General features: G+C 45.7%; 1 protein-coding gene across 3 annotated transcripts in view; it reads left to right on the top strand.

Moving 5' to 3' along the window:
- radil2a (Ras association and DIL domains 2a) overlaps nt 1–26,299 on the top strand; it is a 108,628-nt gene that overhangs the window by 40,587 nt on the left and 41,742 nt on the right. For all 3 annotated transcript variants that reach the window (XM_060844658.1, XM_060844659.1, XM_060844660.1), the window contains exons 9-11: nt 8,388–8,610; nt 9,153–9,325; nt 22,335–22,479. In XM_060844658.1, the coding sequence (XP_060700641.1) occupies nt 8,388–8,610; nt 9,153–9,325; nt 22,335–22,479 (541 nt within the window). The remainder of the gene's footprint in view (nt 1–8,387; nt 8,611–9,152; nt 9,326–22,334; nt 22,480–26,299) is intronic.

Raw genomic sequence — 26,299 nt, 5'->3', positions numbered from 1 at the left:
TGAGGATTTGGGACGGTGCTAATATCAGACAGATAGATGAACGGCTTGTGTGCATAAATGTAAAAGTGCTTTCATTATTGAAGCAGCTTCACATTAACTAGCCCAGCCCTGGCGTCTTCCATTCTGTTGCCAACTGGAGAAATCTTTTCCACTGGGACCACAAAGTGTGGACAAAGCCTAACAATGGCTCTATGTTGTTCTAATTGGACTCTCACACAGACTATCACTGGGTACGGGTCCAAGTCCCACACACACTGACTCTCACTCGGGTACCGTCCCCCACACGTTGACTCTCACTGGGGTGCAGTCCCCCACACACTGACTGTCACTGGGGTACAGTCCCACACATGCTGACTCTCACTGGGGTACAGTTCCACACACACTGACTCTTACTGTAGTACAGTCCCACACACAGACTGCCTGTCACTGGGGCATGGCTTCCACTCACACACTGTACACGCATACGCGCGCACATGCACACACACACCCGCACACACATATTGTCTGTTTCATATATACTTCTGTGTTCCCGCACACATACTGTGCATTGTACACGCTCTCTCAAACATGTCTGCGTCTTACATACACACTGACCTCTGCTGTACATGACTCAACATTACCTGAGACAACGAGGGGTTGTGTGTACAGCTAGCTGGTGGGTTGCTGGAGGCTTCTCTTCCTTTCTTGGCATGTTGTAAGAAACCTGAGCAGTTCTGTATGCGGTTAGTCGTAAATGGATTGAGTTTTACTGTCGTAACCACACAACTGTAGAGACAAGACTGGTTCTGTCATTGCTCTGCTGCTTCACTGGCTCCTGGCTTAAAGCTTTCCTTGTGAAGGTTTTCATCCCATTCCATTCAAAATCTCGGTCTGTTGGGGCTTTAAATGGAAAGTAACACACAAACATTTGAACATTTCCTCAATCCTGTTACAGTATGGTGCTAATCAGACAGGGCTGGGTTTGACACTCTCCCTTCTGCGTTGCTGCTGTTGTTGATGTAGATTGATGCTGACTGTTTATTCTGTGTTGTTTCAGCAAGGTTTGTAATATTTCCCAATGAATCAAAACCTGTGGTTATGTTGCAACAATCAGCCAGCCTTTCTGCTGAAAGACTGCATGGATTTCAGTTCAGTTCAAAGTGATCTCTTTGTGAAAGATTTTGCAGGGAGGGTAGAATTGATCTGCCAGAATGCACCTGGACACCAAAAGCTGACCTTCAAGCTTTCGAACGCACCAATGTTGTTTCTATTCCCTGGCATTTATAGATTAAAGGCGATGAGATTGATTTTTTTTTTCCAGCATTGTACAGGGGAACGCATGCAGTGGATAGAAACTGTTCCTTCTGCTGGGGAATCCATGACGAGTGAAAGAGTCTAACATGTGAAGGCAGATCTTTCAGAACCTCAAGTGTAACAGCTCACTGCCTGAAACACGTTTTCTCATATCACCTCTGGCTAAACACCATGTCACCAACCCTCCTTATTTTCATTTATTCACGGGAGGTGGACATTGCTGCCTGGGCCAGCATTCGTTGACTGTGCGAACTGCTCAAAACACAGACTAGGTAAAGATGCCAGATTTCCCTCCTGAAAGGACCTGAGTGAATTGGATGAGTTTTTTATGACACTGGACAATGGTTACATCTCGTGGTGGAGGTTGTGGGTGTGGAAGGTGCTGTTGAAGGAGCCTTTGTGAGTTACTGTCCTGTGTCTTGTAGATGGTACACACTGCTGCCAGTGTGCATGGATACTGGAGAGTGTGCATGTTGAAGATGATTGGCATGCCAAGTTATAGAGTCATAGAGATGTACAGCATGGAAACAAATCCTTCGGTCCAACTTATCCATGCAGACCAGATATCCCAACCCAATCTAGGCCCACCTGCCAGCACCCGGCCCATATCCCTCCAAACCCTTCCTATTCATATACTCCATCCAAATGCCTTTTAAATGTTGCAGTTGTACCAGCCTCCACCACTTCCTCTGGCAGCTCATTCCATATACATACCACCCTCTGCGTGAAAAAGTTGACCCTTAGGTCTCTTTTATATCTTGCCCCTCTCACCCTAAACCTATGCCCTCTAGTTCTTCACCCCAGGGAAAAGACTTTGTCTATTTATCCTATCCATGCCCTTTATAATTTTGTAAACCTCTACAAAGTCACCCCTCAGCCTCCAACACTCCAGGGAAAACAGCCCCAGCCTGTTCAGCCTCTCCCTGTAGCTCAGATCCTCCAACCTTGGCAACATCCTTGTAAATCTTTTCTGAACCCTTTCAAGTTTCACAACATCTTTTCGATAGGAAGGAAACCAGAATTGCACAAAATATTCCAACAGTGGTCTAACCAAAGTCATGTACAGCCGCAACATGACCTCCCAACTCCTGTACGTAATACACCCACCAATAAAGGAAAGCATTCCAAACACCTTATTCACTATCTTATCTACCTGCAACTCCAGTTTCAAGGAGCTATGAACCTGCACTCCAAGGTCTCTTTGTTCTGCAACACACCCCAGGACCTTACCATTAAGTGTATAAGATTTGCATTCCTAAAACGCAGCACCTCGCATTTATCTAAATTAAACTCCATCTGCCACTTCTCAGCCCACAGGCCCATCTGATCAAGATCCTGTTGTAATCTGAGGTAACCCACTTCGTTGTCCACTACACCTCCAATTTTGATCTCATCTGCAAACTCACTAACTGTACCTCTTATGCTCACATCGAAATCATTTATATAAATGATGAAAAGTAGTGGACCCACCACTGATCCTTGTGGCACTCCACTGGTCACAGGCCTTCAGTATGAAAACCATCTCTCCACCACCACCTTCTGTCTTCTACCCTCGAGCCAGTTCTGTATCCAAATGGCTAGTTCTCCCTGTATTCCATGAGATCTAACCTTGCTAACCAGTCTTCTATAGGGAATCTTGTCGAACGCCTTACTGAAGTCCATATAGATCACATCTACTGCTCTGCCCTCATCAATCTTCTTTGTTACTTCTTCATAAAGCTTAATCAAGTTTGTGAGACATGATTTCCCACGCACAAAGCCATGTTGACTATCCCGAATCAGTCCTTGCCTTTCCAAATACATGTACATCCTGTCCCTCAGGATTTCCTCCAACAACTTGCCCAACACCAATGTCAGGCTCACTGGTCTATAGTTCCCTGGCTTGTCCTTACCACCTTTCTTAACCAGTGGCACCACATTAGCTAATCTCCAGTCTTCCAGCTTGTTTAATCCTGTCTGTTGTTGAGCTGCTTGAACATTGATAGAGCTGCACTCATCCAGTAACATGATTCCATCCAGTAACATTGTAGTTGATGGACAGGTTCTGTAGAATCAGCAGCTTAATAATTCACCCCCGAATTCCCAGCCTCTGACATGTTCTTTTAGCCACAGTATTTATATATCTGGCGCAGTGTAGTTTCTGGTCAATGGTAACCCCTGGTTGTTGATCGTGGGGGATTCAGCAATGGTTCTGCCATAAGACCATTACATATAGGAAAAGAATTAGTCCATTCAGTCCATTAAGTCCGCCACACTATTTGATCATGGCTGATATGTTTCTCAAGGAGAAAGTGAGGACTGCAGATGCTGGAGATCAGAACTGAAAATGTGTTGCTGGAAAAGCGCAGCAGGTCAGGCATCATCCAAGGAGTAGGAGAATTGAAGTTTCGGGCATGAGCCCTTCTTCAGGAATGAGAAAAGTGTGTCCAGCAGGCTAAGATAAAAGGTAGGGAGGAGGGACTTGGGGGAGGGGCGTTGGAAATGCGATAGGTGGAAGGAGATTAAGGTGAGGGTGATAGGCCGGAGTGGGGTGGGGGCGGAGAGATCAGGAAGAAGATTGCAGGTTAGGAGGGCGGTGCTGAGTTCGAGGGTTGGGACTGAGACAAGGTGGGGGGAGGGGAAATGAGGAAACTGGAGAAATCTGAGTTCATCCCTTGTGGTTGGAGGGTTCCTAGGCGGAAGATGAGACGCTCTTCCTCCAGCCGTCGTGTTGTTATGGTCTGGCGATGGAGGAGTCCAAGGACCTGCATGTCCTTGGTGGAGTGGGAGGGGGAGTTGAAGTGTTGAGCCACGGGGTGGTTGGGTTGGTTGGTCCGGGCGTCCCTGAGGTGTTCTCTGAAACGTTCCGCAAATAGGCGGCCTATCTCACCAATATAGAGGAGGCCACATCGGGTGCAGCGGATGCAATAGATGATGTGTGTGGAGGTGCAGGTGAACTTGTGGCGGATATGGAAGGATCTCTTGGGGCCTTGGAGGGAAGTGAGGGAGGAGGTGTGGGCACAAGTTTTGCATTTCCTGCGGTTGCAGGGGAAGGTGCCGGGAGTGGAGGTTGGGTTGGTGGGGGTTGTGGACCTGACGAGGGAGTCACTGAGGGAGTGATCTTTTCAGAACGCTGATAGGGGAGGGGAGGGAAATATATCCCTGGTGGTGGGGTCCGTTTGGAGGTGGCGGAAATGACGGCGGATGATACGTTGTATATGGAGGTTGGTGGGGTAGTAGGTGAGGACCAATGGGGTTCTGTCCTGGTGGCGATTAGAGGGGCGGGGCTCAAAGAGATGCGGTGAAGAGCATCATCGACCACGTCTGGGGGGAAATTGCGGTCTTTGAAGAAAGAGGCCATCTGGGTTATTCGGTATTGGAACTGATCCCACCCTGCCCCCTGTAAAAACGCCATCCATATTCCCAATTCTTTCATTTCCACCGCATCTGCTCCCAGGAGGACCATTTCCAATACCGTATGGCCCAGATGGCCTCTTTCTTCAAAGACCTCAATTTCCCTCAGACGTGATCGACAATGCTCTCCACCGCATCTCCCCCACTTCCCACTCCTCCGCCCTTGAGCCCCACCCCTCTAATCGCCACCAGGACAGAACCCCACTGGTCCTCACCTACCACCCCACCAACCTCCGTATACAGCATATCATCCGTCGTCATTTCCGCCACCTCCAAACGGACCCCACCACCAAAGGATATATTTCCCTCCCCTCCCCTATCAGTGTTCCAAAAAGACCACTCCCTCAGTAACTCCCTCGTCAGGTCCCCACCCCCCACCAACCCAACCTCCACTCCCGGCACCTTCCCCTGCAACCGCAGGAAATGCAAAACTTGTGCCCACACCTCCCCCCTCACTTCCCTCCAAGGCCCCAAGGGATCCTTCCATATCCGCCACAAATTCACCTGCACCTCCACACACATCATTTACTGCATCCGCTGCACCCAATGTGGCCTCCTCTATTTTGGGGAGACAGGCCGCCTACTTGCGGAACGTTTCAGAGAACACCTCTGGGACACCCGGACCAACCAATCCAACCACCCCGTGGTTCAACACTTCAACTTCCCCTCCCACTCCACCAAGGACATGCAGGTCCTTGGACTCCTCCATCGCCAGACCATAGCAACACGACGGCTGGAGGAAGAGCGTCTCATCTTCCGCCTAGGAACCCTCCAACCACAAGGGATGAACTCAGATTTCTCCAGTTTCCTCATTTCCCCTCCCCCCACCTTGTCTCAGTCCCAACCCTCAAACTCAGCACCACCTTCCTAACCTGCAATCTTCTTCCTGACATCTCCGCCCTCACCCCCACTCTGGCCTATCACCCTCACCTTACCCTCCTTTCACCTATCGCATTTCCAACGCCCCTCCCCCAAGTCCCTCCTCCCTACCTTTTATCATAGCCTGCTTGGCACACTTTCCTCATTCCTGAAGAAGGGCTCATGCCCGAAACGTCGACTCTCCTGCTCCTTTGATGCTGCCTGACCTGTTGCGCTTTTCTAGCAAAACATTTTCAGCTCTGATATGTTTCTCAATCCCATTTTTCTACCTTCTCCCCGTTTCTCCACTGAACCTTTCATCCCCTCACTAGTCGAAAACCCATCAACCTCTGTCTTAAATGCACTCATTGACTTGGTGTCCACAGCCCTCTGCAGCAATGAGTCACCACCCTCTGGCTGGGGAATTTCCTCCTCATCTCAGTTCTAAAGGGTCATTGCTTTACCCTGAGGCTGTGCCCTTGGCTCCTAGTCTCTGCTTCTGGTGGGAATATCATCTTCATATCCGCTCTGTCCAGGACTCTCAGTATTCTGTACGTTTCAATCAGTCCTCCTTATTCTTCTCAACTCCATTGAGTATTGATCCAGAGACCTCAACCTCATATGACAAGCCCTTCATCCCCAGGATCATTATTGTAAACCTTCTCTGGACCCCCTCCAATGCCAGCACATCCTTCTTTCGATACAGGGCCCAAAACTGCTCACAATGCTCCAAATGCTATCTGACCAGAGCCTTTTACAGCCTCAGCAGTACATGTCTGCTCTTGTATTCCAGCCCTCTTGAAATTAATGCTAATTTGCCTCCCTAACTGTCAATTGAACCTGCATTTTAACATTAGGAGAATCCTGAACTATGTCTCCTAATTCCCTTTGTGCCTCAGATTTCCGATGGCTTTCATCATTTAGAAAATATTCTAGACCTCTGTTCTTCCTGACAAAGTGCATAACTTCACACTTTCCCACATTATATTCCATCTGCCACTTCTTTGCCTATTCTCCCAGCCTGTCCAAGATCTTCTGCAGCCTCCCATTATCCTCAACACTACCTTCACCCACCTTCCTTCATCTGCAAATTAAGCAACAATGCACGCAGTTCTTTTGTCCAGACCATTAATGTATAATGTGAATAGTGATGGTCCCAACAGTAACCCTGTGGATCTCCACTAGTCGCTGGCTGCTATCTTGAAAAGGACCCTTTTACCCCACTCTCTGCCCTCAGCCGGTCAGTCAATCCTCTATCCAAGCCAATACCTTGCCTCTAACACTATGGGCTCTTATTCAGCAGCCTCCTGTGCAGCACCTTGTCAAAGGCCTCCTGGAAATCCAAATAGATCATATCCACTGGCTCTCCTTTGTCTAACTGTTTCACTCTCTCATCAAAGAATTCTAAAATGTCAGGCATGTCTTCCCCCTTGATGAAGCTCTATTTCATTGTGCACTTTCACAATCTCATCTCTAATAATGGCCTCTAAAATCTTACTAACAACTGAGGTTAGTCTAACTGGCCTGTAATTGCCTGTCTTCTACTTATCTCCCTTCTTAAAAAGGGACATTGGCCATTTTCCAGTCCTCTGGAATCTTCCCTGACTCCAGTAATTCCTGAAAGTTCACCACCAATGCCTTTACAATCTCCTCAGCTATTTCCTTCAGAATGCTGGGGTGTAGTCCATCTGGTCCGGGTGCTTCATCCACCTTCAGACCTTTCAGCTTCCCCAGCACTTTCTTAGTGATAGCCACTACACTCACCTCTGCCCCTCACTCTCTTTGTAGTTCTAATCTGCTGTTGGTGTCTTCCACTGTGAAAACTGAAGCATAGTACTGATTCAGTTTCTCTGCTATTCTTCTGTTCCCAATTATTCCTTCTCTAGCCTCATTTTCCAGCGATCCAATGTTCATTCTTGCTCTCTCTTAACTTTTATACTTGTTAAAAACTCTTGCAATTTTCTTTTAAATGACTTGCTAGCTTACTCTCATTTCATTTTTGCTTCCCTAATTGTTACTTTCAGTTGTCCTTTGCTGGTTTTTAAAGGTTTCCCAATCCTCTGCTTCCTACCAATCTTCACTACATTGAATGCTTTTTCTTTAATGCTGTCCCTGCCTTCCCTTGTCAGCCGCAGTTGCCTCACCCTCACCTTAGTGTGTTTCTTCTTCCTTGGGTTGAATTTCTGCTGTGCCTTCCAAATGATCCCAGAAACCCCTGCCACTGCTGCTCCACTGTCTTCCCTGCTCGGCTCCCGTTCATTTGTGCTCTCAGGAAAAGAATTCTACTGTTTCTAATGTCTTTGCATGAACTGAGGCTCTCTATCCTTGGGACCATTCCAGAAAATCTCCTCCACATATTCCCTGTTAACAGTAGAGTGTCCTGACTACATTGGCCTCAATGCCTTCCTTTCCCCCTCTCTTTGAATGGGTGTGTAAAACTGGGTTACCAGATGCTGTCCAAATGGCTAAAAACCAACCAATGACCATCGATGGACTATTCATCGGTGGAATGACCTCGAAGCTGAGCAGATGTTGGTGCTGGCCAGCAAAGCTGCTCTTGGGCAGGACACCAAATGGTTAAAGTCATGGCAGTATCACTCTGATGTCATCAGTGTGGCAATAACTTAGCTTTTGGGCAGGGGAGCATTGGGAGCAACGGTGGAGAGATCTTCATTTTTTATCTGAAAGCCCATGCTGACCTACCCTGGGAATGTTTGATGGGACATTGCATGATAAATTGGGATTGGCCAATTGTCCATAACTGGCATTCTTTACTGTAATGAGCACAGAAAAGATTATAGTAATGTTAACCAGCCTGGTGTGTTTGTTATTGACCCCTGCAGACCCTGTACACTGTCCTGCCTGGGATGTTGGACAGCAATCCCTTTGCAACTGAGACAACACAGCTCAGCATCCCCCAAGGAGTTAAGGACGTCTTGGATATCTTCCAGGGAACATTGAGCCTGTTGAAAGAGTATCGAGTTCATCCTGAGCTTGCCTCTCAGCTCTTTGCTTATCTCCTCTTCTTCACCAATGCATCGCTCTTCAATGCTCTCATGGAACGAGGTGAGTGTAGCTTGTGGACCCACTGCCCAAATTTGTATAATTTTTTATGTCAGTCAGTTTGTCTGTCACTCTCGGGTATGTGTTATTCTGTAGCCCACTCCAAGGTATGAATTACTGTATTTATAATCCACTGTGAACCTCTCGATTAAATTCCAGTCTGTAACTCACACCCAGGAAACCACCCTGAGCCCCTCAATTAGATTCCAGACTGAACTAAAGTGTCAGTGTTGTGAAGATCATGCTGTGTTTGGGCTGGACTATTAGAATGGGATTCCTCACTTTCCTGCAAGGACTCCCTCTGGGTGAGCAAGCTCTCTCACTGTGATGGTGGGAGAATGTGTCTCTGTGGCCAGGATCCACACCTTAGTCTGATTGTGGACCCCCATCCCATCCTTCTGCAGCCTGGAGCCTCACTCCTTTCTGCAGGAGTCCTGGCTGGAATCCTCCATTCTCCTGATCATAACCTGCCCTCCTCAAGTGGCTGGGAATCCCCTCACTTTTCCAGTGGTTTCTTCCTCACTGTGCGTCTCTATGCCTTCCAGGATCAGGAGGAGGTTTCTACCAGTGGACGAAGGGAGTGCAGATCCGTGCCAATCTGGACTTGCTGCTTGACTGGATTCAGGGCATTGGGCTTGGAGAGCAGGCTGCTGAACTCTTCCTCAAGTTATCGACAGCTGTCAACTTGCTCGCCACTCCCAAGGAGACTCTCCTCCAGGTATTCTGCTTCCGTTTATCATGAATTAACCCTTTGTTGTACCGGGAATCCCGGATAGCAGCTGAGGCCAATTTTAGACAAAAGAGAATAGACAATAGCTGCAGGAGTAGGCCATTCTGCCCTTCGAGCCTGCACCACCATTCAATATGATCATGGCTGATCATCCTCAATCAGTATCCTGTTCCTGCCTTATCTTCATAACCCTTGATTCCACTGTCCTTGAGAGCTCTATCCAACTCTTTCTTAAACGAATCCAGAGACTGGGTCTCCACTGTCCTCTAGGGCAGAGCATTCCACACAGCCACCACTCTCTGGGTGAAGAAGTTTCTCCTCATCTCTGTCCTAAATGGCCTACCCTTATTGTCCTCTGGTTCAGCACTCACCCATCAGCAGAAACATGTCCACTCCTTTAATAATCTTGATTTGGAGATGCCGGTGTTGGACTGGGGTGTACAAAGTTAAAAATCACTCAACACCATGTTATAGCCCAACAGGTTCAATTGGAAGCACACTAGCTTTCGGAGCGACGCTCCTTCATCAGGTGATAGTGGAGGGCTCGATCGAGCCCTCCATTATCACCTGATGAAGGAGCGTCGCTCCGAAAGCTAGTATGCTTCCAATTAAACCTGTTGGACTATAACCTGGTGTTGTGTGATTTTTAACTTTAATAATCTTATATGTCTCAATCAGATCCCGTCTCAGTCTTCTAAACTCAAGGGTATACAAGCCCAGTCACTCCAGTCTTTCAGTGTAAGGTAATTCCACCATTCCAGGAATTGACCTCGTGAACCTGTGGGCGGCACGGTGGCACAGTGGTTAGCACTGCTGCCTCACAGCGCCTGAGACCCGGGTTCAATTCCCGACTCAGGCGACAGACTGTGTGGAGTTTGCACATTCTCCCCGTGTCTGCGTGGGTTTCCTCCGGGTGCTCCGGTTTCCTCCCACAGTCCAAAGATGTGCGGGTCAGGTGAATTGGCCATGCTAAATTGCCCGTAGTGTTAGGTAAGGGGTAAATGTAGGGGTATGGGTGGGTTGCGCTTCGGCGGGTCGGTGTGGACTTGTTGGGCCGAAGGGCCTGTTTCCACACTGTAAATCTAATCTAATCTTAAAAAAAACCTACGCTGCACTCCCTCAATAGCCAGAATGTCTTTCCTCAAATTTGGAGACCAGAACTGCACACAGTACTCCAGGTGTGGTCTCACCAGGGTCCTGTACAGCTGCAGAAGAACCTCTTTGCTTCTATACTCAATCTCTCTTGTTATGAAGGCCAGCATGCTATTAGCATTCTTCACTACCTGCTGTACCTGCATGCTTACCTTCATTGACTGGTGTACAAGAACACCCAGATCTCTCTGTACTGCCCCTTTACCTAAATTAATTCCATTGAGGTAGTAATCTGCTTTCCTGTTCTTGCCACCAAAGTGGATAAACATACATTTATCCACATTAAACTGCGTCTGCCATGCATCTGCCCACTCACCTAATTTGTCCAGGTCACCCTGTAATCTCCTAACATCCTCATTACATTTCACCCTGCCACCCAGCTTTGTATCATCAGCAAATTTGCTAATGTTATTACTAATACGATCTTCTATATCATTAATATATATTGTAAAAAGCTGCGGTCCCAGTACTGATTCCTGCAGTACCCCACTGGTCACTGCCTGCCATTCCGAAATGGAGCCGCTTATCACTACTCTTGTTAATTCGATTGTCAAAAGCCTGACAATGATATGAGGATTGAGAAAGCTGAAATCCTGCACAGGTGATGTACACGAGGTTTAGACCAATTGTGACTAATTTGGCTTCCTGTTTGTTTTGTGAAGATGGCCATTTTTCACTTACTCTATCAATTTCTTATTTTCTTTCCTGGATTACATTGAATTTTAATAAGAAAACAATGATGTTTTGATTTTGTGGGATGTGGATATTGCTAGCAAGGCCAGTAATTGTTACCTTTCCCTTGCTCAGCCATTTCATGGGATAGGAGTCACATATAGTCCAGACTGGTTAGGGCAACTGATTTCATTCCCAAAGGACATTAGAGATTTGGTAATCACCATGGGTCACCATAAACTAGCTCTTCATTCCAGGTTTCATTGAATTCAGATTTGTCCCAGAACATTAGCCTGGGTCTCTGCTTTACCAAGCCATTTCCACTGTACCACTGCTTTCTCCCACCACTTAATCTTGGGTCTTATTTAGAACATGAGCAGGACTTTAATCCCTTGTAACCTCTGTGTTCCTCTTCCCTTTTATGAATATATAAACCTGTGGATTAGGAGCAGGAGTGGGTCTTTTGGCCCCCTCCAGTTTGCTTCACCATTTAAAAGATGGTGGTTGATCTGATTGCGGCCTCAACTTCACCTTCCTACCTACAGCTGGAACCTTTGTTAGTCAAGACTCTATCAACCTCTGCCTTCAAAAGTTTCAATTACCCAGTATTAACCACTGTCTGGGAAAAACAACTCCAAAGACTTTCACCCAACTGAGGGAAACAACTTCTCTTCATATCTGTCTTAACTAGGAGAGGTTTATTTTTCAACAGCGTCCTCTAATTCTAGTCTCTCCCACAAGGGGAAAGATTCTTTCAGCATCCACCCTGCCCATTTCTCTCAGCATACTGTACAAACAATATATTTCTTAGCTCTTTGACTAAGACTGAAGGTAGTATCTGTTTGGTCTGTTTTATAAGGCTAATCATTCAAAAAACAATTGGGTGTATCTCAATACCAGCTTTTGTTGTTAGCCACCTATCCAACCAGTTTGTGATTGTTGACAAGAGTTCTGCTTCTTTCACTAACTTTGAGACTGAATTTGACAGCCTCACAATACTCTGTCTGAGTGAGTTGCACCTATGCTTTGTATCAAATCTTTCAGATTTATTCTTAGACAAATGTTTCCTTGTTCTAGACTTCTCAGTAACTGGAAGAATTTGTTACTTCTGGCATTATGTTTAGAGATGCCTGTGACAAATTATCATTTAATCTTGTGACGAAAACAGCTTCAGTTTTTCCAAATCTTTCTTTGTATTGCATTTCCTCATACCAGGCAACTTCCTGATGAGTCTGTGCTGTCTCCTAATGATTACTGTCTCAACATCCTTCCTGGAGTGTGGAGCCCAAACCTCCAGCTGTAGTCTTGTGAACGTATTGCATCTTTTACATCCTGAGTATTAATCCTCCAATACTTGCCATAAAATCTGTGAGCATTTTAATCAGTTTATCCAGTTGAAGTTGTGCTTTTTGTGTATTGTAAATGCTTTTTTAAATCTCTTCCACATCACCTTACTGTTCCCTATTCGCAGTATCATTATTATTTTTTGTTTAGTGAGATGTTCTATTGTGTTCATATTTAATTAAATTTAATCTGCCATTGTTTTGCCCATCCACTGTCGTCTTACCATCCTCCTGTGGCTTCTCTAGGTTACCAGATTTGATCTCTGCATTCCCTATTTCCAAATTGGTGGCAAATTAAAGAATACAATCCAGGCTCTGATATTAAACAGACTGGGATTATCTGGGCTCACTCAGTTTCCCTTTTTGAATGGGGGAGGGGCTTTTTCCAACCTCTCTTGACTTCTCCGACATGTTCTCACTCGCTGTGGGAAGGTAGAAGATAGATGTTAGGATCTCGCAAAGTTGCTGCTTGAAGCTAGGGCTAAGAAAAGCCAGGAGAGGGGACATGACAAGTTGTTGGCGGATAGGATGAAGGGAAATCCCAAGGCCTTCTTTAGGTATACCAGGAATAAAAGAATGACTAGACTAAGATTATGGCCAATCAAAGACAGTAGTGGAATCTGAGGACATGGTGAAATGCTGAATGAATACTTTTTGTCATTTCCTATTCACATTGGAAAAGGGTGATGATAGTGAGAATACGGAGATACAGGCTGCAGGATTAGATGGGATTGCGGTTGATAAAGAGGAGGCTTTAGTAATTTTGGAAGATCTGAAAATAGATAAGACCCCTGGGCCAGATGGGATTTATCCTCAGATTCTCTGGGAAGCCAGGGAGGAGATTATAGAGCCTTTGGCTATGATCTTTATGTCAGCATTGTTGACAGGAGTAGTGCCGATGGCTGGACGGTAGCAAATGTTGTTCCCTTCTTTAAGGAGGGAAGTCGGTAATTTTAGGCCAGTGAGCCTTACTTTGGTTGTGGGTAATGTGTTGGAAAAGGTTATAAGAGATAGGATTTATAACAGTCTGGAAAGGAATAATTTGATTAGGAATAGTCAACACGGTTTTGTGAAGGGTAGGTCCTGGCTCACTAACCTTATTGGGTCCTTTGAAAAGGTGACAAAACAGATGGATGAAGGTAAAGTGATTGACGTGGTGTATTTGGATTTCAGTAAGGCATTTGTAAGGTTCCGCCCGGTAGGCTATTGCACAAAATATGGAGTTAGGGATTGAAGGTGATTTAGCAGTTTGGATCAGAGATTGGCTAGCTGAAAGAAGACGGATGTTGGTGGTTGATGGGAAATGTTCATCCTGGAGCTCAGTTACCGGTGATGTGGCGCAAGGAACTGTTTTGGGGCTGCAGTTGTTTGTTATTTTTGTAAATGATCTGGATATGGGTGTAGAAGGATGTGTCAGTAAATTTGCGGATAACACTAAGGTAGGCAGAATCATGGATAATGCCGAAGGATGTTGTGGGTAACAGAGGGACATGGATAAAATGCACAGCTGAGCTAAGAAGTGGCAAATGGAGCTTATGTGGAAAAGTGTGTGGTAGTTCACTTTGGAAGGAATAACAGAAATGCAGAGTACTGGGCTAATAGTAAAATTCTTGGCAGTGTGGATGAACAGAGAGATCTCTGTCGAAGTGCATAAATCCTTGAAAGTTGCTACCCAGGTTGTTAAAAAACATATTGTGGGTGGGTGCTTATTGGTAGCGGGATTGTGTTTTGGAGCCATGAGATCATGCTTCAGTTGTACAAGACACTGGTAAGGCTGCACCTGGAGTATTGCGTTTAGTTCTGGTCACCACATTATAGGAAGGATGCGGAGTTCAGAGGAGATTTACTGGGATGTTGCCTGGTATGGAAGGAAGGTGTTACAAGGAAAGGCTGAGGGAACTGAGGCTGTTTTCCATTGGAGAGAAGAAGGTTGAGAGGTGACTTAATCGAGACGTATAAGATAATCAGAGGGTTAGATAGGGGACAGTGAGAGCCTTTTTCCTCGGATAGTGATGGCTAACACGAGGGGACATAGCTTTAAATTGAGGAGTGATTGATTTAGGACAGATATTATGGGTAGGTTCTTTACTCAGAGTGTTGCCTGTCTGCAACAGTAGTAGACTCACTGATGTTAAGGGCATTTAAATGGGCATTGGACACACATATGGATAATAATGGAACGGTGTAAGTTAGATGGGCATCAGATTAATTTCAGAGCTCAGCACAACATCGCGAGCTGAAGGGCCTGTATTGTGCTGTAATGTTCCATGTCCTGTGCTCTAAGCTAGAGTGAGTCACAACTGGTGGCCCCAGCCTGTACCAGACTTCCTGTTCCAGTCTTGGTAGGGTCCCTGGTCCCCCTGATCTCTGAGGAATGAGCTAAGGTGGGCTGCTGGGAAATTTCTGAGTTAATTAGGAAGGAGTGAAAGCTGCATAATGCTGCAGTGAGTTTACTTTGGCCAGTGAAAACCTTCCACCTTCCACTCTCATCCTCTGCAATGCCCTTTAACAATTTCTGGCTTTATAGAAGACCATAAGACATAGGAGTGGAAGTAAGGCCATTTGGCCCATCGAGTCCACTCCGCCATTCAATCATGGCTGATGGGCATTTCAACTCCACTTACCTGCATTCTCCCGGTAGCCCTTAATTCCTCGTGACATCAAGAATCTCACTTGCTTCTTGCTTTTCACTGAATTTTCATAATTAGCTCTTTCTCTGAGATAATGAGGCCTACTTGGTGACATCTCGGGTCTCAGTATCCCCTCTTCAAATCAGCATCACTGTAATTGCTTCTCTCTGCATCAAAACCTTCAAGGTCTCCAAAGGTCAGGACAGGCTCACTCGGAGTGGGATGGGGCACGGTCTAAATAGTGACATGCTTTTGTGTGAAAAGTTCAAATTTATGTCATTCCAGTGAGTTACAGTGGTAGACATTTTGATAGTGTAACGACATTTGTTGGCATGGAGTCATGGAACCACAAGGCTTCATTCAGGGATGTCTCTGTGTCTCCATTCTTGCAGTACACGGAGAGTGTCCCAGTTAGGCCTGTTTATTTTAAATATCTGAAGATTCTTTATAAGTTTGTTTATTCATTGTGCAGGAGCTTCTGCTCTGCTTCACTGGGGGTCAAAACCTCACTGAGCATTGGGAATGGGTTGGGCTTTGTGAAGGGCCACTTGGAAATCAGGAGCAGCTGTGATCGGAGGAGTGCCATTCCTATTCCTGCTTTATTCTCCATAGCCCCTTGTCTGTTCTTTATTTTTATTCACTCACAGCCCATCCCTAATTGCCTAGGGGGCAGTCAAAAGTCAGCCACATTGCTGTGGTCTGGAGTCATATGTAGGCCAGACCAGATACAGATGGCACTTTCCTTCCCTAAAGGACATTCGTACATCAGCTGGGTTTTTCCAACAATGGATTCATGGTCATCATTAGACTTTTAATCCCAGCTATTTATTGAATTCAAATTCCACCTTCTGCTGTGGTGTGATTTGAACCTGGGTCCCCAGGACATGACCTTGTTCTCTGGGTTAATACCACTAGACTGTCCCTGTGCTGCCTGTGCTCTGGCTGCTCTCAGCTAATCCATCAGCTTTATGACCAAAATAAGGAGCAGATCCCTGTATCCACTCTACTCAAACAGGTTCTTAGAGGCTTGGGCATTGAGGGGGTTTACATAAGAACCCTAAGAGCAGGAAGAAGCCATTCAGCCCATCTAGCCTGTTCCTGGAATGGCGGGACTATCTTATGTTGAAAGATTGGAGCGACTGAGCTTGTATACCCTTGAGTTTAGAAGACTGAGAGGGGATCTGATTGAGACGTATAAGATTATTAAAGGATTGGACACTCTGGAGGCAGGAAACATGTTTCCGTTTATGGGTGAGTCCCGAACCAGAGGACACAGCTTAAAAATACGGGGTAGGCCATTTAGGATAGAGATGAGGAGAAACTTCTTCACCCAGAGAGTGGTGGCTGTGTGGAATGCTCTGCCCCAGAGGGTAGTGGAGGCCCAGTCCCTGGATTCATTTAAGAAAGAGTTGGATAGAGCTCTCAAGGATTGTGGAAATAGGGGTTAAGGCAAGAACAGGATCATGATTAGCCATGATCATAATGAATGGTGGAGCAGCTCAGAGGGCAGAATGGCGTATTCCTGCACCTATTGTCTATTGTTCCATCATTTAATACAATCATGGCCGATCTCACCTCAGCCTCCATTCCTATTAACAGTTCCATTCAGGGAACTCATACTCTGAGATCCATCTGGCTGGCCTTGTTACAATCACTACAGATTGCAAATTTATCTTTCCAAATGTCCCTTTCCTACTTCCTTAATGATTTCTCAATAATTTCCCAACAACAGATGTTTATCCAAGCGGTCTACAGTTTCCTAACAATCCAAGGTCTAAACATACCTTCTAGGTGAAGCAGCGATTTACCTGCACTTCACTGTATTGACTGCTCACAATGTGGTCTCCTTAACACTGGGGGAGATGAAACACAGACTGAGCAACTACTTTGCAGAACCCCAACATTCTGTCTGCAAACATTACTGTGAGCTGCCAGTTGCCTGCCATTTGAACACACCAGTGTAGCCAATGTTTCTGTCTTGGCTCAGCTGTATTGCTTAGCACATGTTGAAGGAACAGCATCATTTTCTGCTTGAGATCTTGCAGCCTTCAAGACTCTTAAAACCTGAGCCACCACCTTCCATGTCTTTGAACCCACCCCCACAGCCCTTGGCCTGGCATGACATGGGCTGTTTTCAGCACAGCCAACCCAATTTTACCCATTTACACATTATCACTGATCTAGCTTCCCTGGCTTACAATCAACAATCCCTTTATAAGGCTGACTTCTTTCTCGAGCTAACGTTAGTTCTGAAGAAGGGTCTCTGGACTCAAAACGTCAACTCTGCTTTCTCTCTCCAGAGGGGTGGCACGGTGGCACAGTGGTTAGCACTGCTGCCTCACAGCGCCAGAGACCCAGGTTCAATTCCCGACTCAGGCGACTGACTGTGTGGAGTTTGCACATTCTCCCCGTGTCTGCGTGGGTTTCCTCCGGGTGCTCCGGTTTCCTCCCACAGTCCAAAGATGTGCGGGTCAGGTGAATTGGCCATGCTAAATTGCCCGTAGTGTTAGGTGAAGGGGTAAATGTAGGGGAATGGGTGGGTTTTGCTTCGGCGGGTCGGTGTGGACTTGTTGGGCCGAAGGGCCTGTTTCCATACTGTAAGTAATCTAATCTAATCTAAGATATTGCCGACCTGCTGAGTTTCTCTAGCAGTTGCTGTTTTTCTGAATTTCTTCAGATTTCCAGCAACTGCAGTTCTTTGTTTTATTTTACTATAATTTCCGATTTGCTGCCCCCCTTTTTGAGTAAGAATTTACATTAGCATTTCCACTTCACTGGAAACTTTCCAGAATGCAGGGAATTTTGGAATATTATGACCAAAGGGTACAGTAACTCTGCTGTCACTTCCTTTAAGAAGCTAGGATATATGTGATCAGGCCCTGGGGACTTGGCTACCTTTGACCCTAATAGTTTGCTCCGTACTATTTCATTAGCAAAAGTGATTGTCTTAAGTTCCTTTTTTTAGAGTCATAGTCATACAGCACGGAAACAGACTCTTCAGTCCAACCAGTCCACGCCAACCATGTTCCCAACCTAAACTAAACCCACTTGCTTGTGCTTGGCCCATATTCCTCCAAACTCCTCCTATTCAGGTACTTATCCTAATGTCTTTTAAACATTATAATTGTATCCGCATTCTCTACTTCTGGCAGTTCATACTATACATGAACCACTCTCTGTTTTAAAAACATTGCCCCTTCATGTCCTGTTTTAAATCTTTCTCCTCTCATCTTAAAAATATGCCCCTAGTTTTGAATTCTCCCATCCTGGGGAAAAGACCCTTATCATTCACCTCACCTATATCCCTCATGATTTTATAAACCTCGATACAGTCACCCCTCATGCTCCTATGCTCCAGTGGAAAACGTCTCAGCTGCTGCAGTCTGTTTTATAACTCAATCCTTTAATTCCTGGCGACATCCTGAAAAATCTCTTCCGAACCGTCTCTCATTTAATAATATCCTTCCTATAACAGCAATTTCTGTTTTGTTTCTCATTTCCAGCATCTGCAATTCTTTTCATTCCTATACACAAAGGCCTGAGCAATGAAGACAAACGTGCTAAATGTCTTCTTCACCACACTATCTACCATTGATGCAAATTTCAAAGAATTATGATTCTGAACCCCTAGGTAACCCTGTTTGTTTTACCAAACTGCAATACCTCACATTTATCCAAATTAAACTCCATTTGCCACTCTTTAACTCATTGGCCTAATTAATCAAGATGACTTTATAATCTTAGATAACCCCCCTCACTCTCCACTGCATCACCAACTTTGGTGTCATCTACAACTTACTAACCATGCCTCCTATATTTTCATCCAAATCATTTACATTAATGACAAACAAAAGTGGATCCAGTACTGATCCCTGTGGCACACCGCTGGTCAGGGGCCTCTAGTCTGAAAAGCAAGCCTCCACCTCCATCCTCTGTTTGTTACCTCCAAGGCAGTTTTCTATAGTCTCGGTATTACCAGTCACTGTCAGAATAGTTGCACTGTCCTTCACTGTGAAAACTGAGACAAACTATTGATTCAGAACACAATTCTGTGTTCCCCGTTATTAACCCCCCAATCTCATCTTCTAGGGCAGCAACATTCACTTTAGCTCCTCTTTTCTTTTTTATACGCTTAGAGAAGCCATTGCTATCTATTGCTATTTTGTGTTTTCCATTAGTTTGACCATTGCTCTTTTTTTTATTACTGTTTCTAGTAACCTCTTATTGACCTTTTGAATGTTCCCCAATCTTTTAACCTCCAGCTGATCTTTGCAATATGGTATATAGTTTTGGTCTTTATGATATCTTTAATCCCCTTGCTTAGCCATGAATTTTTTTTTTAACCTCTATCTGCAACCTTTCTTTCTCTTTGGAATATATTTTAGTTGGGAAGAATTGAATACCTCCTTAAATGTCTGCCACAGTTCATTAGTTGTTGTGTCTTTCTGCCTTTCATCCACTCCTACTCATACAGCATGGAAACAGGCCCTTTGGTCAAACCAGTCCATGCCGACCAGATTCCCAAACTAAACTGCTCCCCCGCCACCTGACTACGTTTGGCCCATATCCCTCATAATCTTTCCAATTCATGCACCTGTCCAAATATCTTTGAAATGTTGTAACTGTACATGCAGCCAAGTCCAGCAGGGCTCAATCCGTGCTCCTACCCACCCAGTTACCTCTGCTTAACTCCAGGACCTTAGTGTGGGACTCCAGTGTGTTGTCCTCAAGCTGAAATTCCAGCATGCCGTGACCACTTTTCCCCAGAGAATCCTTTACTATGTGATGATTAATTAATCCCACATTACTGCACAATACCAAATCCAGAATAGTCTGCTCCCTGGTAGGTTCTCCAAGCAATAATCTCTAATGTTCCCTTGTCAACTAGATTAATCCAGCCTATATACATGTTAAACTCACCCATGATTGATATTATACCTTTCTCACAAGGCCCCTGTATGTTCTGCTTCACACTGTACCTTATTGTGGGAGCTGCTGCTGGGGCGGGGGGGGGGGGGGGGGGGCGGATGTTCTCCATACAGTGATCAGCGCCAGCATGCTGATCGCAACAATGACTTTCTGTTTCAGAAGCTGATCCTCAGAGGCTCACGCCGCCACTGGGGAAATTAGATGGAATGCTGGCAAGGGGATCTATAGATTACTCCCACAGGAGGCTTCTAAACTTTGTAATTTCTTATCTCGATCTGACAGATTATATGTCTCGATCTGCAGTGCTTCTCATTAGAACACTGATCTATCGTTTACTAACACAGCTCCAGATCTCCTTTTCCCTCCTACACTAACCTTCTGAAACTCTCTGTACCTTTGGATATTCAACTCCCAAGCCTGCTGTCCCTGCAACCACATCTTATTAATTGCCACCAATCATACTTATTTGTCGCTACTTGCACTGTTAACTGATTAATTTTATTCCAACTGATTTCTGCATTGAGATATGAAACATTTAAGTCTGTCCTATTATCAAACTTCCCTGGGGTCTTGTCCAATTCCTTGGTGCAATATAATATTCACACGCTCTGTACCTTCCTTTTTTCTGGTAACAATCAATTTCATCACGAACGTGCACTCTGACTTCGGCGTACACTTTGAATTTTTTAATTTTCCATGCAACTGAACCCCACCCCCTGCTATTTGAAGCCCGTTGCACAGCCCTAGTTATGTGAGTCACCAGGACTCTAATCCCAGCATGACTCAAGTGGAGCCTGTCCCATCGGAACAGCTCCCTCCTTCTCCAGTACTGGTGCCAATATCCCATGAATTATAACCTGTTTCTCCTACACTAATCTATGAGCTACATGTTTACCTCGTTAATCTTATTGACCCTGTGGCAATTAACTCATGGTTTAGGTAGTGATCTGGAGATTATGACCTTTGTGGTTCTGTTTTTAAATTGAGCTGTGAAATGCTCATCACCCTTCAGCAAAGCCTCTTTCCTCTTTCTGCAGATATCTTTGGTATATTACTTTGACTGTGACAATTGGGTCTTTTCTCTCTCATTCCAAGTTCCTCTGCAGCCCAGATGAGAGATCCTGTACCTGAGAACCAAGCAGGCAACACAGCATTCCGGGCTGTTGATCCTGGTTACAGAGAACAGTGTCCATTCCTCTGACTATACTATCCCCAATTACAACTACATTTCTCCTTTCCTTCACGCTGTGAACGGTTCCCAGAACCACAGTGTTAGGGTCAGTTGCCTATCCTCCTTCCAGCCCTTGCCCCCATCCACACAGAGAGCCAGAGTCTCGAGTGTATTGGATTCTGGTGAGTTTGACTCGGAAGGGGAGTGAGAGGCCAGTGAGCAGGAATATGTTGACAATGGAACAACAGATTGAGCAGGAAGCCAGAGAGGCTCTCTGGAAGTGTGAGGCTGTTTGGGGGGATTTGAACGTGTTGAGAACAGAAATGGGATTTGGAGAGGAAAGCTTGTCCCATTGTTTTTGAAAGGAAGGAGAGTGCCACAGTCAGCAGGAAGCTGTCACACTGACCTCAGCACAGAACTATTCTCCCAGGGACAACCCAATCTCTCAATCCAATCAACACTGACCTTTCATCTCATTGCACACAGTGGCGGAAGCATGTTGATGCACTATTACTGAGAGAGACTGAGGCCACACGAATTGCAAACTGCTCTGAACGCACAACATGATGAGCCTGTTATATCTCAGGAAAAATCTCTGCCACTTATTGTGGCATGCCAGCAGCACCCTCCTGTGCCAACCTTACTCCTCATGCCCTCTGCCCACCCACTGCCCCAGCTTTCCCTGACCCCAAATGCCAGCCCTTCATCCACTGCCAGCTTCTCAACAGCATTTACAAAAAGACCCTAATCCCACACCTTCACCTCAGTCCTTTCTTTCCCAAATCCCCGAACTGCCCTCATTGTTCACATGCACTCACACAATTCATCCCCCCTACACTCTCTCTCTCCCTCTTTCTCTCTCTCACACACACACACACACACACACACACACTCTCTCACGCACCACACACACACACACACCCTCACTCACACACACACACGTGCGCACTGTCTCTCTCTCTCCAACACGTGACTGCTCTCGTGCTCTCTCTCTCTCTCTCCCATGCGTGCGCGCATACACACACACACACACACTCACACTCACACACACACTCACACTCAGGTCTGTAACTCTGATAAATGTTTACTTTTCTTTGCAGGCTAACTGGAGGTCTCTGCGAAGCGATTTTTTTAGTTTGAACCCATCGCAGCTCCATCACATGCTGAGGGAATATAACCCAGGCCGGCCGTGCCCGCCGGTGTGGAATCCCCTTCCAGAGGACCAACACATGGCGCTGAGAACAGGTGAGCACCTCATTGAAGGGGATCGCAACCATCAGCGAAACCCCATGCTTCAGCGTTTCCAGTTCAGGCACTTAGTGCCACATCAAACACTCCCAGGGACTGGGACAGCACAGGGTTAGATACAGAGTAAAGCTCCCTCTACACTGTCACCCCATCAAACACTCCCAGGACTGGGACAGCATTGCGTTAGATACAGAGTAAAGCTCCCTCTACACTGTTACCCCATCAAACACTCCCAAGACAGGGACACCATGGGAGGGGGTTATTGAGAGGAGTTACAGGGAGGTAGTTACATCTTGGGTACAAGAAAAATGCAGATAGGTTACTGCCGGGGGCGGAATGGGAACTGGCAGGCAGTGCAGTGTTTTCAGGATCTTTAAGTGGGAAGGGCCGCAGTCCCAAGTCGTCGTCCACATAGTCACCAATGACATAGGTTTGAAAAGGAATAGGGATTTAAGGTAGACATTCAAAGAGCTAAAATGGAAGATTAGAGCTCGAACAGAGAGTTGTTATCTCATTTGTTACCTGTGCCACTTGCTAGCAAGGCGAGGAATAGGGACAGAGAGGAGTTGAACATGTGGCTACAGGGATGGTGCAGGAGGGAGGGAATCAGATACCTGGATAATTGGGGCTTGTTCTGGGGTGTGTGGGACCTGTACAAACAGGATGGGCTTCATCTGAACCAGAGGGGTACCAATATCCTGGGGGACGGGGTAGTGGGGAATTTGCTAATGCTCTTCAGGAGGGTTTAAACTAATTCAGCAAGGGGATGGGAACCTGAATTGTAGCTCCAGTGTCCAGGAGGTTGAGAATATTGAGGTCCTAAATAAGGTTTCAAGGTCACAAGAGTGTTATGGCTGGCAGGAAGGTGGATTGAAGTGTGTGTACTTCAACACCAGGAGCATCCGGAATAAGGGCGGCACGGTGGCACAGTGGTTAGCACTGCTGCCTCACAGCGCCTGAGACCCGGGTTCAATTCCCGACTCAGGCGACTGACTGTGTGGAGTTTGCACGTTCTCCCCGTGTCTGCGTGGGTTTCCTCCGGGTGCTCCGGTTTCCTCCCACAGTCCAAAAGATGTGCGGGTCAGGTGAATTGGCCATGCTAAATTGCCCGTAGTGTTAGGTCAGGGGTAAATGTAGGGGTATGAGTGGGTTGCGCTTCGGCGGGTCGGTGTGGACTTGTTGGGCCGAAGGGTCTGTTTCCACACTGTAAGTCATCTAATCTAAGGTGGGTAAACTGGCAGTATGGTCATTTCAGAGACATGGGTAGAGCAGGGACAGGAATGGTTGTTGCAGGTTCTGGGGTTTAGATGTTTTAGTCACTGTTAGTCAAAGACAGTATTACAGTGGTATTAAGGATGCCACTTAATACCACTGTAATCTACATCCCTAGTTCCAGGGATATAGAGGAAAGGATAGCAAAGATGATTCTGGAGAGGAGCAATAGTAACAGGCTGGTTGTCATGGGAGAGTTTAATATTACAAATGTTGACTGGAAATACTTTAGAGTACTTTAGATGGGTCAGGTTTTGTCCAATGTGTGCAGGAGGGCATCCTGACACAGTATGTAGACAGGTCAACAAGGGGCGATGCCATATTGGATTTGGCACTGGGTAATGAACCCGGCCACGTGTTAAGATTTGGAGGTAGGTGGATAGGTATGTACCGCAGGTCAAGAGCTTTGGTTGGGGGAAAGGCAATTATGATGCCATTAGGAAGGATTTAAGATGCATAGGATGGGGAAGGAAACTTCAGGGGATGGGCACAATTGAAATGTGGAGTTTATTCGAGGAACTGCTACTGTGGGTCCTTGATAAATATGTACCTGTCAGGCAGGGAGTTAGTGGTCGAGCGAGGGAACTGTGATTTACTAAAGAAGTTGAATCTCTTGTCAAGAGGAAGAAGGAGGCTTCTGTAAGGATCAGACGTGAAGGCTCTGTTAGGGTGCTTGAGAGTTACAAGTTAGCCAGGAAGGACCTAACTGGAGAGCTAAGAGGAGCCAGGACATGAGAAGTCGCTGGCAGAAAGGATCAAGGAAAACCCTAAAGCTTTTGATAGGTGTATTAGGAATAAAAGAGTGACTAGAGAAAGATTAGGACCAATCAACGACAGTAGTGGGAAGTTGTGTCTAGCAAGATAAAAGAAGCACTAAATGAATATTTTTCGTCAGTATTCACGCTGGAAAAAGACATTTTTGTTGAGGAGAATACTGCGATACAGGCTACTCGATGGGATTGAGGTTCACAAGGAGGAGGTGTTAGCAATTCTGGAAAGCATGAAAATAGATAAGGCCCCGGGACTAGATGGCATTTATCCTAGGATTCTCTGGGAAGCCAGAGAAAGATTGCAGAGCCTTTGTCTTTATGTCGCTATTGTCTACAGGAAGAGTGCCAGAGACCGGAGGATAGCAAATGTTGACCCCTTGTTCAAGAAGGGGAGTAGGGACAATCCTAGTAATTATAGACCAGTGAGCCTTACTTTAGTCATGAGTAAAGTGTTGGAAAAGATTATATGAGTTAGGATTTATAATCATCTGGAGAGGAATAAGTTGATTAGGGATAGTTAACATGGTTTTATGAAGGGTAGGTCCTGCCTCACCAACCTTATTGAGTTCTTTGAGAAGGTAACCAAACAGGTGGGTGAGGGTAGAGCAGTTGATGTAGTGTATATGGATTTCAGTAAGGCATTTGATAAGGTTCCCCACGGTAGGCTATTGCAGAAAATATGAAAGCATGGGATTGAGGGGGATTTAGTGGATTGGATCAGAAATTGGCTAGCTTAAAGAAGACAGAGGGTGGTGGTTGATGGGAAATGTTCATTCTGGAGTTCAGTTGCTAGTGATGTACAGCAAGGATCTGTTTCGGGCCACTGCTGTTTGACATTTTTATAAATGCCCTGGATGAGGGAATAGAAGGATGGGTTAGTAAATTTGCGGATGATACTAAGGTCAGTGGAGTTGTGGATCGTGCGGAAGGATGTTGCATGTTGCAGAGAGACGTAGATAAGCTGCAGAGCTGCCCTGAGAAGTGGCAAATGGAGGTTAATGTGGGAAAGTGTGAGGTGATTCACTTTAGAAAGAGTAACAGAAAGTCGCCACCCAGGTTGATAGGGCTGTTATGAAGGCATACAGTATATTGTTTTTATTGATTGAGGGATTGGAACCACAAGATCATGTTACAGCTGTACAAAACTCTGGTGCGGCCGTACTTGGGAATATTGTGCGCAGTTCTAGTCACCGCATTATAGGAAGGATGTGGAAGCTTTAATAAGAGTTCAAAGGAGATTTACTATGATGTTGCCTGGTATGGAGGTAAAATCTTATGAGGAAAGATTGAGGGACTTGAGGCTGTTTTTGTTAGAGAGAAGAAGGTTGAAAGGTGACTTAATTGAGACATATAAGATAATCAGATGGTTAGATAGGGTGGACAGGGAGAGCCTTTTTCCTTGGATAGTGATGGCTAGCACGAGGGGACATAGCATTAAATTGAGGGGTGAAAGATAAGGACGGATGTCAAAGGTAGTTTCTTTACTCACAGAGTAGCAGGTGTGTGGAATGCCCTGTCTGCAACAGTAGTTTAAAATCTGATTGATTTGAACTTCCAGCTCGGCGAGCAGAACCACAACAACAGTAGTTTACTCGCCAACTTTTAAGGCATTTAAATGTTCATTGGATAAACATATGGATAAAAATGGAATAGTGTAGCTTAGATAGGCTTCAGATTGGTTCACAAGTCAGTGTAATATTGAGGGCTGAAGGGCCTGTAATGTGCTGTAATGTTCCATGTCTCCCAGTTATTCTGTACTATTAGCTCAGAAGCAC

Source organism: Hemiscyllium ocellatum, chromosome 25 (genome assembly GCF_020745735.1).
Source record: "Hemiscyllium ocellatum isolate sHemOce1 chromosome 25, sHemOce1.pat.X.cur, whole genome shotgun sequence".
Lineage (NCBI taxonomy): Eukaryota > Metazoa > Chordata > Chondrichthyes > Orectolobiformes > Hemiscylliidae > Hemiscyllium > Hemiscyllium ocellatum.
The sequence above is the reverse complement of the archived record's forward strand: the minus strand, read 5'-3'. Positions and strand labels throughout refer to the sequence as shown.